Consider the following 13,780-nt stretch of genomic DNA (forward strand, 5'->3'; position numbering starts at 1 on the left):
CAATGGAGTTCTCCAGAGTCAAAAACCCAAAAGTACATAGTCTATTTCCAAGATATAGCGTTTTCTAAAGATTTGTTCAAAGATGCAGAACGACTAGAAAAAGCGTTTGACAGGTTAAAATCTGCACGTCTCACACTTACCATTAACAGCCGTCATTTTGCTCACGCACAGGTGAATTGCACAGGGCTAATTATCTACTAGGATAGAATGAGGACCAATCCTCACCTCACTTCTGCTGTACATGACTTTGCAACACCACACACAGCTATACAATTGCAGTCATTTATTGGGTTGGGTAATTATTACCGAAAATTTGTCCAGGTGTCTGCAGAGATTGGTAAACCACTGAATACGAAATCAAAGAAAGGTGTAACTTAAGAGGAATTATTCAACAACTGGGAAAGAATTATTCTCAGAACATACTTCGTTAAATAAATTTACACATCCAATGATACGAATGAATATCACAAATTTGACTTTGTCAGTTTTGGGTGTCACTTCAAACTTGTTTTATTTTTGTACGGTAATGGTAAGAATGATAAATCTGCTTTTTACATACATAGATTTTAGTGCTATAGAATTTCATTAAAATATGTCATTGCTAATTATTTAGGTCCCAATGATTTGTTTTCTTTTAATAAGCATGAGAAGTTGAAACAAGGAAACCAAAACTTGGAAGCAAAGACAGCAGTAAATATATAGTAAAAAAGGTAGTAAGCAATTTATAATCAAAAGAATACTCCAGTCATACTGATAAGTAACTGACTTTCAAATACAGATATTTGAAGCCTCATGGTTACGGCGCATATACATTATAAGTCACTCTGCTTTTAATGGCTTCTGTGACATCCTTCAGTCCTTCCTTATTTTCCTCTTCAAAGTGGGGGATGGTGCTGTTACATCGTTGCAGCCACTCCCTTATCTTTGGGTACGCATCAAGGACTACTCCCATTGCCTGTAAAACAAAAATTAGCTGTGTCACTATTCCTTGAGAACCAGCATATGTTATGATATTAGTAAATCTAAAACAATAATGGTAAAGTGCTTTATGTTACAGAAAATCTTTACAATATATTCCCAAGGTCCTCCAATGGTTTATTATTTCTGATGCACTGACCAATAAGTCATTTAGAGAAGAAACTAAAATTTCGTTTCCTTCTCAACTGAACTAGGTTAGTAAAATGAAATCAGTGGAATAAATTTGGATTAAATCAGTCAATTGTGAGTACATGAGACAACAGCGATGAAATGGATTCAGAAATGTTTAGCCTGCAAAATGTGAGTGTGTTGTGGCAAATGAAAATTAGTGGTATTCTGAAGGCATGGTTACATTTAAGTGAATCTATTTCAAATTTAATTATATTTATCTGTTTATTTATTTTCTGGTGGCAGGGTACGTTCATAAAGTGTGCTACTCCGATGTACATACACCGTGGGAGAACATCTGGTAGTAGTGTTCAAAAGTAAGAGTTATCCTCAGTGACGATAAAAACAGGTCGGCTTAGGCGCTCGTCTGGCACAAAATTTCCTTTCCTGGCATTTGCATCAATTTAGTGAATAAATGAGAAAAGCTTTCACAGGAATATGTGACGATACAGTTGCATTTATTGGTAACTAAGATACTTATATTTGAAACAAATATCAATTCGTCAACTGACCATCCTTTATGTAGTTTTGCGAATATTTTCGTAACTGAAACACTCCATTAGATACTTTCACGTTGTGTCGTTAGAACTCCAGACTGCTTTGGTACACTTTCGGGAGCTCTTGCTACTTGGTAACAGTTCAAACTAGATACATCCAGACATCTATAAAAAAAAAAGCTGCTTGATTGTCAACCCTCTGTAACTCACAATACATTTCAGATGACAAAACACTGGATAAACAGAATCTCAGGTACCTCATGACATGTTCATAAAAATAAATTTTTAATTAAGCTGTATCAGTTAGTGCTAAATACTCAAAGTAGCTAGAAAAGCAAGAGCTTTTTTTTCAAACCTGCCATTTTTTTGCTTTTAGTTACATTTATAATTTTCTAGTATGAAGAGCGTAGCACATTGATGATAAATGACTCAGTTATGCTGGACGAGCAATTCTTGTCAGTTATCCTTTTTGTGTATATGTTGACTTGCACAGAAGTGAAATGTGGATGATAAACAGTTCGGACAAGAAGAGAACTGTAGCTTTTGAAACAACATGCTACAGAAAAGTGTTAAAGATTAGATGGAATAATCAAAAACTAATGAGGACAAACAAATTTGGGGAGAAAATAAATTAATGGCACAGCTCAGCTGTAAGAAGAGATCAGTTGAGAGAACACATCCGAGGCATGAAGGAATTGTCAGTTTGATAACAGAAATGAGTGTGTGTGTGTGTGCGTGTGTGTGTGTGTGTGTGTGTGTATGTGTGTGTGAGAGAGAGAGAGAGAGAGAGAGAGGAAGGGGGGGGGAGGGAAGAGGATTGTAGAGGGGCACTAAGGGTTGAATACAGTAGTCAGCAGATTCAGATGGATGTAGGTTGCAGTAATTAAGCAGGGATGAAGAGGATTGCATAGAGCATTCTGGAATGGAACCAGAATCAAACCATTTTTCGCACACACACCGTAGTAAGGGTGCGTCAGAGACACGGAGGAAAGAAGCTCGCCAGGAAATGACGCTATAGGTTCTTCCTCAAGAGTGCTATTGGAGGCTTGGGTTCGGCGGCATGGCTTCCTGTTGACCAATGCGTCAACAATGATCAATGGAACAGGCTGAGAATGGCAAGGTAACAGACGTTGCAGATCCAGTGAGAATTCGTCAATTTAAACAGACTGCTTTTAGAACAGATATTTTTTGGTAAGTGTCTGTTTCCTTTAACATGGAAAAAGAGGACATTACCTAAGATTTCTGAAAGCTGCTAAAATGCAATTCAAATGGTAAATGGCAAATAATCAGAACTTTAGGAAACGCCTACAACAAAGTCTGCAGAATGCCGGGACAGTGAGGAGACAGACATGTAGCCCTTTTTCCGGCTGTTACGGGAGACATTTCTATTTCTTTTCTGTATCTACTGGAAACTCGCTCAAAACTATTTCTGAGTGGAACCAGTGGTTATCAGTCAGAGTCTTTGCCATTATAAGCCTGATCCAGTTTTATTCTATCCTCTTAACACAAAAACAGCAAACTGCTCAGTCTTCTTCTTCTTCTTCTGGGTGTAATACCCAGCACCATTAACAGGCGGATCACTGGAGTTCATCATTAGTGTGATGGGTATATTAACGTTTTCTTTAATCTTAGTGTCTGATAAAAAGGCGTTAAATGTTTGAGATTAAATCTTGTCAAGGGTAACCTCAATCTATTTAACTGTGGCCCAAAATAGACCAGTTCCATGGAAATAACAAATAGTTATAATGCACTTTAATTACATCTAATACTTTTATTTTTTACTGATTAAACTGACACATTGTAGTGCATTTTAATCATTAATTAAGCGTGTAGTAATGTAACAGAAAAACTCTGTGGACTATCGAATTTTTTCCTTGCAGTTTTACTTTTCGATGTATTTTTTCTATGAATCAAAGTTTCTAAATAAGTTAACTAATATGTAAATTGAAGGTCAAGGTGGGAGATTGGGAAAGAAAGGAATGGTATTACTGATGTCAGCTGCATTGGGACATTATGCGGAACCAGAGGCAACAAATGAAAATGTCTACTAGATGGGGTTTCGAACCCAGCATCTCCTGCTTACTAGGGAGGTGCGTTAACCACTGCGCCATCCGGGGCAGAGCGTTATTGTAACTGCATGGACTAACTCAGCACGTCTCATAGCAGACCCACATTCCCACCAAGCACCATCCATCTGCAGTCCCTGTCCATTTCCTCCGTGCTCGCTACTCTGTGAGTCCCAGGACGCGGGACGTACTTGTGCATCCTCACTGAAGGAGGTGGTCCTTTGCCCTTCTAGACGAGTCAGTTATATGAACGTGCGGTGTCTATTCTTTCGGACATGTCCGATGAAATTGAATGTTTTCTCATAGTAAAGATAAATAAGTACTAGTTGTAAGTAGATACGCTGGGTTTAGTCATGGCGATGCGATATTGTCAGAGATTCTAGTGAACTGGCAGTTGCATTATCGCTGTGCGCCAGCAGTTCATTACCGTGCAGAGGAGAGGCAGGGGGGGGGGGGGGGAGGAGGCGGGAGGGAATGTTGAGACAGACAGTTCAGTTGAGTGAAGCTGTGATTCTCCTTCCATTTTTTTGGTGAGGGCTGGCCGAGTATATGGCAGTAACTGGGAACAGTACAATAACCGCAAGAGGATGCAAATTAACATGAAGAGTACTATTGGCCCAATATCATTTGTTACGGAGTTACAGGAAGATCAGCCTATGCTGCACATTGTCAACCAACAATACCTTACATTGCACTAATGGCATCTCATCCTGAATTAAGATCCAACCACTTACTTGGTCAGACTTTGCCTGCGTCACAGTTCATTTTGTGTTTCAGTAATACCGAAATACACCAAAGTGATGATCTTCACTTTTACTTAAGACATTACTGATGATCTGAGAGTTTCTGATGATTGAGGAACTATTATACAGTTTTTTAAAGAAATAACAGAAATTAAAAATTCAATAATATGCAAAACAATTATTAATTACTTAAGTGCTTCACTCCAGTAAAACTTATTTTGAAAGACATTGCTTAACAAAATAAAATTCAGTAAAAGACAGTTTCTTATTGTACTTTTTCATGAATAAGGAGGTTTTCATTTTTACGCAAGTGCAATCAGTAAGAAATGTGTGCTAAAGTCTTGAGCAAATAATGGTAGTAATTGCACAAAGTAATTAGCAGTACTTGTTAATGAATAGTAATAAAAGCTGACGTTAATAGAAACCAATGAGTCAGTAAAATCATACCACGAACTTTTCCATTCTTTCGCAATCAAACTTTTAACTTCGCAAATTACGTTACTGTAACTCACAGGAAAGTGATTGTTGAATGACGCTATCACTACGATAAATTATAAGCTAAATGACAGCATTCAATAATGAACAAAACACAAATAACTTTTGAATAAAATGAAAGACAGTAACCGTTACAGTGAATGACCTCACGAATTTTTGCATTTCCTAATTTTTTATTAGTAATGAATTATGTTCTTTGATTACTACTAATTGATTTCCATGAGCTGGTATGTAACTGAAAGAGTTTTTTCTCTGTGACATATCCATTTGATATCACGCTGGAGCAATATTTATCAACTTTTTTTTACTGTTTTCGCCTTACGACAAAACCAAACATTTTTACCAAGTTTTTCACCATTAGCGGACAGTGAGTATAAACCATTAATTTTCTTTAATTCATCAATTAAACTTATATCACTTTTCAAATTTAGCTAATTACTGTAATTCCTTGCAGCCAAATTCATTTAACGTTATCATAGTTTTTACTTCTTGTCGTCATTGCTCCAAATACAGAGCAACGGTGATTCGGTTATAACTGCACCAACATTTCACGGATTTCATTTATTCTTCGGATAGATGCCCGCCATGTGCAACAGGAAACTTGAGGTACACGGTCCATTTCAGTCCTAATTAGCCAAAAGTGTAGTGGGTGGTTATAATGCATCCATCACGACATAAAGTAGCTTAACAAACAGTGGGGCTAATACATTAATGGCAACAAGTTCCACCATGTGGCTTTTGAAACATAATGAAATTTACATGCTTTCAATTTATTTGAATAGATGTCCTGTGAGACGAAAGAGATGTGATCATACAATTACCAACAGATGCAGATTTCGCTGTATTAAACTGTCACGTAACTCAGCATTGTAATTCGGTATGAAATTGTTGGAAACGTACAGATGTAACTTCTTTTATAAAAGTACATTTATCCGTCTTTTGGAAAAAAAAATTATCTGCACGTACGCTAAAATCAACAGTCACATGACTGTCAAATATTTACTATTTATAACATATGCGTGTGTAATAACTTATCGGACAAGTGGATGTATTACATCTGAAAAACTAATTGCAAATACCTCTTTCAGGAAATAAAGTCTTAGAAGACTGAATTTCTTCCATAGTCATTCAACTGGTTTGTTTTCCTTTTCTCCTGTTTCTAACCTGTAGAAGTTTGTTTCTGCACGGTGCACGCAATGACGTCGGAAATCTATGCTATAAACAATGATTTTTGCTGTCCAAAATAATTCCCCTCCTATTTACTGTTTGCGTCGTTTCTCCGGTACCTAATTCTAGATGGCTAACTTCTTCATAACCATTATGACTCTCCTACTAATAAAGGTTTGAATATACTATACTTCTCTACTATCTTTTCGTTTCAGAAAGTAATTTTCTACTTATTGGTCACGTTTCGTAACATCACACATGAAATTCTTCTGAATTCTTTGCAGAGCGTACCGAAACCCACATTCTCCAATTGATGCTGTATCCCAAATGAATAGTTTCATACATACATCCATGACGTCTAGCTTATGAGACTTCGCCTGTACCAGGTCTTGCTCTCACATTTTTATACCTACACTACTGGCCGTTAAAATTGCTACACCAAGAAGAAATGCAGATGATAAACGGGTATTCATTGGACAGATATATTATACTAGAACTGACATGTGATTATATTTTCACGCAATTTGGGTGCATAGATCTTGAGAAATCAGTACCCAGAACAATCACCTCTGGCCGTAATAACGGCCTTGATACGCCTGGGCATCGAGTCACACAGAGCTTGGATGGCGTGTACAGGTACAGCTGCCCATGCAGCTTCAACACGATACCACAGTTCATCAAGAGTAGTGACTGGCGTATAGTGACGAGCCAGTTGCTCGGCCACCATTGACCAGACGTTTTCAATTGGTGAGAGATCTGGAGAACGTGCTGGCCAGGGCAGCAGTCGAACATTTTCTGTGTTGAGAAAGGCCCGTACAGGACCTGCAACATGCGGTCGTGCATTATCCTGTTGAAATGTAGGGTTTCACAGGGATCGAATGAAGGGTAGGGCCACGGGTCGTAACACATCTGAAATGTAACATCCACTGTTCAAAGTGCCGTCAATGCTAACAAGAGGTGATCGAGACGTGTAACCAATGGCACCCCATACCACCACGCAGGGTGATACGCCAGAATGGCGATGACGAATACACGCTTCCAATGTGCTGTAGGGAAGCAGCATACTCACGCCTTATAAAATTCACATCAGTCTTTCCATTGTGTGCCATAAATATTGCGCAATACTTTAAAATGAAGTAAATAACCTGAAACGTTTCTAGCATGTCAGGAGTAATACAAAATCAATATGTGTTGGATATCAGTTCAATAACTTTAACCATTTTCGAAATTTGGATGTTTTTCTGTAAAAATCATTGGCGCAACAGAAAAGAGCTAGAAACTTAAAAATTTATATTTAGATTCCTTTTGCATAATAATTTAGTATTCTGGATCTCACAAATTAAAATTTTAGTTGAAATTCATGATTTTCTGGGTTTTGTCTTAGAAATTAAGGAAACAAGATAGATTAAGTAGGCGAACAAATAAAGCTAGGGTGTTTAAATTTAAGTAGAAGGGAGATCCGCTATAATCATAAAAATGTGAGAAGTTTCAACAGAATAACTATAAAACTATAGCTATAGCGTATCTCCAAAGAGCAAGTTCAGAGCTCGTCTACTGCGTGTAGTGTATGTAACCATGAAATCGTTTTCGAGTGAAGTGTTAATTCTGGGATGACTTTAATGATCTATCTTCAGTTTGCGTATGTCGTATTTTGACGTGCCGCCGCGGGACAGACATTCTACCATTATTTAGCGTGGCGTTTGATGAACATTATCATCAAATTAAGGCGAGCATTCACTTAAACATTTAATTTGAACAGTTATAGTGGCATCAGCGCATTAGACTCTGAACTGCTCTGGTAGTTGGATTGTGTGGATTCTTTTTGGTCTGTGACTTTCAGAATGTAGTGAACATTTTAGAGAGAATGGTTTTTGATTATGAATCCCAGACAATCTCCTAATTCTTCAGAGCTATAAGCTGTAGCTATAAATGTATTTCTCAGATGAAGTGGGCACTAGGAATTCTAATTACAGGCTTCACGTTTTGCTAATCACTTTCTGGTTGCCAATATTGTAGTTAGAGAGTCAGTTTTGAGAACAGTAAACAGCATAAATATAAAACATCTATTCTATTACTCCACCCGCCGCCCCACACATGTTGCTAATCGGCCGGGAAACAAACTGAGTAAAAGTGAAAGTGATTTTTAAATATTCGGATTCGGAAGTGAAATGCGACACGCAACTGAGCAATGGAACAGTGATAGTGTTACGTGCGCATGTGGACGACGCAAATGGATTAACAACGCATCTGGATTGACGGAGCTGGCGCTGAGTAGCTGCACTGCTGGCATCGCGAGAAGTCAGTCTCGCCGCACTGCAGTCATGTGTCGGAGCGACCGGAGCCGCGTCTGCTGTTGCGGGCCACGCCCACAACACAGCAGTTGTCGAGGTGCCGTCTGCAGTTCAACGCGCCGCGTCACATCAGTAATCCTGGTACGCCGCGCCGGCAACGCCATATGTCGTGCAGAAGGAACTAAGGTAAGTGAAAAGCTGTTAAAACTTTTACTAACCTGCACTAAAAGACAGTCGGCGATGGAACCGCAAAAAGAAACAGAAGTTAAACCTAAGTCAGGACCTATGTCTGTTGAAGGAACTGTAAATCCAGACAACGGTTCAAGTGTAAATATGCATGAAAACAGTAATGTCAAAGTGAAATCCGAGCTAGTGTCTCCTGACAGTAGTGTGAAAAAGGGCAACGATTCAATAGTAGAGACCCCTGTAGTAAAGCAGAAATCAGAAAGTGTTAAGTTATTGGATGATAGTTTCTCTGATGAATTAAAAATGAAACAGTCATCAGAGATGGTAGAGTTTAAAAAGGAGAAGTTAGATATGACTGATCAATCAGAAGTTTCATTTAGTTTTGATGATTCTGGTGTTGGAGCTAGTTTTTCGTCACCTGAGTGTGATAAAAAGCCAGCTAGTGAGGAGCCCAAAGATACTGGGGCTATTGATTTAAATGTAATATTACAAGCAATAGCTGCCAGTAATGCAAAAATGCCAGCCAGTAATGCTAGAATGACAGCTGAGTTAAAATCTGATATAATTGAGGTAAATAACAGGATTGTGGCCAGCAAACCAATTTTAATAAACGGTTTGAGGCAATGGACAATAAATTAGAATCCAATAAAGCTGAATTAGAAACTTCCTTCAAGACTGGTTGCAATAAGTTGAAAGAGGATCTGGACAGTTTAAATTATAAAATTGATTACAACCATGAGGATATTAAGAAAAAAGTTGCTCAACAATTTTCTGAGATGTATAAAACAGTAAAATCCGAAATTGCTGAGGTTCACAAAAACTTCCAAATGGAAGATGCGAAGCTGGAGCACAAGTTAACAGAAAAGATCGAGGCGGAATCTGAACTGTGCTCAGATAGGTTTAAAGATGTTAATATAAAAGTAAACATATGCCAAGCAGAAGTAGACGCAATCAAAACTGATACTACTCATATTGTGCAAAGAGTAGATAATGTTGAAATGAAAGTAGAAAATATTAGTACTAACATTGCTAACATTGAGAGTAAAGTAGCTTCAGTAACTTCTGGTAATGGTAGTATACAACAAGTTTTAGCTGCAAACGCCGCTTTTATCGGGTGTCGGCAGTTCTTGCGGTTCGATCCAGATAAAAATATCCACCCGCTAGATTTCTGGAACGATTTTGAAGATGTGATTCCGCCAACTTGGTCTGAACGAGAGAAAATCTCATTTATTAGAAGCCATTTAGCAGGTGACGCCATGTGTTGGTCAGCTGATGTTATGTTGAAGTGTAAAACATTAGCGGAATTTAAAACAGCTTTCATTAATGAGTATTGGTCTAGCAATAAGCAAAATGAAGTGTTGAGAGAATTTTGGAGTGGAAAACGCTTCAATGCAGGCAAGGAATCTATTAAAGAGTTTGCCAGGTCATGGATCTCACGTTTGTCACATTTGGCTGAAAAGCTAAAACCTGAAATGATAATACTAGGTCTTGAAGCCAAACTGCCATGGTATTGCCAAACTAGAATTATATCTGCCCCTAGAGACAATCTGGATCGTTTCATTGAGTATTTGGAACGTGTAGAGCGTGTTGCTGCCAATGAGGAGCAAGCACGTAATAACAAAAAAATGGTTCAAATGGCTCTGAGCACTATGGGACTTAACATCTATGGTCATCAGTCCCCTAGAACTTAGAACTACTTAAACCTAACTAACCTAAGGACAGCACACAACACCCAGCCATCACGAGGCAGAGAAAATCCCTGACCCCGCCGGGAATCGAACCCGGGAACCCGTGCGTGGGAAGCGAGAACGCTACCGCACGACCACGAGATGCGGGCACGTAATAACAGAAATGCTAATAACACTAGTAGTAATTTTAAGAACGAGCAGAATGGCAATGTAAACATCAGAACAGTAGGTGTTCGCCATCCTAAGAAAGGTAGGAATTGGACAAATAATTACTAGAACCAACAATGGCATCCAAATTATAGTAATTTTGTTCCTAACAAAAATGAGCAAGTAAACAACAGTGTTGAAAGCAATGCTGTGCCAGTTAACTATAATGCAAATAAAGGTAACAGTAGTAGGCAGAGGCTGGAAAACTAGTTCCCGTCTATGAGGATACTGGCGCTCACCAGGCGGTTGTTTTTCCTAAGCCAGTAATTACAGTAATTAGTATGACAGATCAGAATACTCAAACTGAGGATTCGGTTGATGGGTCGGTAGCATCCAATGATACTGCAGAAATATTAAACCACTCACAGTATTTGATAGACACCGTGTTAGAGACGCTTTCTAAGTGGGAAGAGAAAGAGAAGGCGCAGCAGTGTAACGGTAGGGAAGAGCTACAGAATACTGAATTGTCAGGTGAAGAAGCAGAAGAAATTCATGCTTATATTTACGATGAGGATGATGTGCTCTTATCTAAAGTGCCTGTGCAGGATATTGATACTGTACTAATAGATTTAGGACAGGAGGTAAGTGAGAATGTAGAGGATAGCCTGTTGGGGGTCGATGAATCCAGTAGCTGTGACCAGTTGTCACTGGAGAAGGAACTCGACGATAATAGTGAAAGTGGTTTAGCTGTAACTAGTGTTATGCCCGGTCTGGAGGTGAAGAATCGCTCAGACTGCAGTAATTTGGGTCATGTTCAGCAAACTAAATGTAATGAAGTCGTGCGGTGTTTCGATTTGAAATTAATAGACCGACTGGAAAAGGCAGCTGAAAATGTAGTTCAGGAAACCCCTACACACTTTGACCTAAATGTAATGAAGACAGATGTCGATCACTTTAGTAGGAGACAAATCCAAAAGGAACTATTGGATGAGTTTGAGGAACCACCTGTACAACCTAGAATAAGCCACCCTATAATAATAGTGAATATGTTGGGTATCAATGTACGTTGTCTCTTAGACAGTGGAAGTGAGGTGAGTGCGATATCTCAGTCCTCCTTTGCTGCATTACCTGGTAAAGACAGGCTTACAGTAATGAGGGTATCAGGACTAAGAATAATTGGTGCTACTGGCAAGGCGTCAAAAACGGTAAAGCAAGAAGCTTTACTGCCCTTTGATATTAATGGTAATTTAATAGATCATCCATGCTTAACTGCAAAAAAATTCAGTATTGAGGTTTTAATTGGCATAGATTTCTTGTCGAAATATCAGAGTGTTGTTGACTTTGAAAAAACCTGTTAAAATTGGTCTTGCCGATAACCGGAGTAATTACGGTACCTTTTATTGATAAACATGTAGTAACTAATGATGAAACTTGGGAGCTGCTTTTACGATTTCTGAAAAATAGGAGATATTGGGACGAAGTAAAAGTAAGCTAAACATAGAAGAAGAAGAAGCAATTATTTTGGACAAAAAAGAAGCTAAATTGCAGGAAATCGGTAAAATTTCAGCTAATCAGAAGGAAGAACTGAGACAGGTTTTAAAAAGGCATCATAAGGTATATTCAAATCGACCTGGCGTGGTCAAAGGTTATGAATGTCAATTCAAGGTGAAACCTGGCCAAATGTTTTTCAGGAAGCCATACCAAATACATGTAGCTAGAAAGGAGGCAGTTTGAAAGGAGATACAGAGAATGCTAGAGTGGGGTGTGATTGAAAAAGCGGTTAGTGAGTACAATCATCCTCTTGTTGTTGTACCAAAAAGATACGGGAGTGTCAGATTGGTCTTGGACGGTCGTTGGTTGAATGAAATAGTGGTTAGGGAAAGTGATAGACTGCAGAACATGGACGAGTTATTGCAAAAATTCCGGGGAGTAAAATTCTTAACCTCTATGGACATCACGTGTGGATACTGGAATTTGCCACTGGCGGAAAGTGCAAGGAAGTACACAGCTTTCTTGTACGAAGGAGTTTGTTACCAATACCGTGTGGTACCTTTCGGACTTAATATCTCTGTTTGTGCCTTCGTACGTGTGATGTGCCATGTTTTAGGACCAGCCTCAAGTAATAAAATAAGTCTACGTAGATGATCTGTTAATAGCAACTCCTACCTGGGAAGAACACATAGTTTTATTAGAGGAAATGTTAGAGGCTATTGAGAGAGGTGGCATGAAACTAAAGATTGAAAAGACAGAGTGCGTTTAAGAGGAAATAGGTTTCTTGGGATATATGACAAGTGGAAAAGGTATTCTGCCTGACCCAGGCAAGCTAGCAGTCATTGAAAAATTTGAGGCTCCCAGAAACAAGAAGCAGTTGAGATCGATGTTCGGTCTTTTCGGCTTCTGTAGGCGTTTTGTTAGTGATCAGGCTTTTAATGCACCCTGTCTTCACCTCCTGCTGAAAAAGAATACGCCTTTGGTTTGGACAGCAGAATGCCAACAGGCGTTCGAGGTGCTTAAACAGTCTTTAATTAATAGTCCTATATCACATCATCCTGATTTTGAAAAACCATTCTGTATGCCTGTTGATGCTAGTGGCTATGGTATACCTGTGGAGATATTCCAAGTAGAAATAGAGAACGAACAAGAAGTGCACAAGGCTATAGCTTTCGCAAGTCGATCTTTACAGGCAGCAGAGAGAAATTATGGTATCTCAGAACTGGAAGCATTGGCAATTGTATTTGGGGTACAGAAATTTGAGCAGTATCTATTAGGTCACAAGATAATTGTGTACAGTGACCATAAGGCGTTGACCTTTTTAAAAACCTGTAAGTTGAGGAATGCTCGTTTGGTAAGACGGTCATTGTACTTCCAGCAGTTTGACCTTGAGGTTAGATATATTCAAGGGAAAGACAATCTGGTAGCTGATGGGTTATCTAGAAGTGTGGAGCTATGTGATGACGCGGGAATTATAGCAACTGACCTAAGTGAAGTACGGATGTTTGCTTTGCACGAAGTAAAGGAAGAAAGTGCATTAAAGAGGGTGATTAAGAACTTGAGACGTGAGCAGAATGCAGATGACCAGCTGAAATTAGCGAAGAGCTATTTAGGAAATGCGAACTATCTTAAGGTTTCGCAATACTATAGTCTGCATAAAGGTATTCTGTTTAGAAGGAAAAATGTAGGAGTTTCAGAGCGGAGGCCGTGCTTTCCCTCACAACATGTAGACTTACTAATCGACTATGTACACCTGAGGTATGGGCACTATGGTGCAAAGAAGTGCATTGCCAAATTAAAAGAGAAGGTTGTGTTTGACAACATGTACCGCCGTGTTACCAAGCGTCTAGCATCTTGTGTAGT

General features: G+C 38.8%; 1 protein-coding gene across 1 annotated transcript in view; it reads right to left on the reverse strand.

The window, feature by feature from the left end:
- Nucleotides 1-485: 485 nt before the first annotated feature.
- LOC124622607 (glutathione S-transferase D7-like) overlaps nt 486-13,780 on the reverse strand; it is an 82,245-nt gene continuing 68,950 nt past the window's right edge. The window contains exon 6 of the mRNA XM_047148368.1: nt 486-955. Within this exon, the coding sequence (XP_047004324.1) occupies nt 797-955 (159 nt within the window). The 3' untranslated portion in view covers nt 486-796. The remainder of the gene's footprint in view (nt 956-13,780) is intronic.

Source organism: Schistocerca americana, chromosome 7 (assembly GCF_021461395.2).
Source record: "Schistocerca americana isolate TAMUIC-IGC-003095 chromosome 7, iqSchAmer2.1, whole genome shotgun sequence".
Lineage (NCBI taxonomy): Eukaryota > Metazoa > Arthropoda > Insecta > Orthoptera > Acrididae > Schistocerca > Schistocerca americana.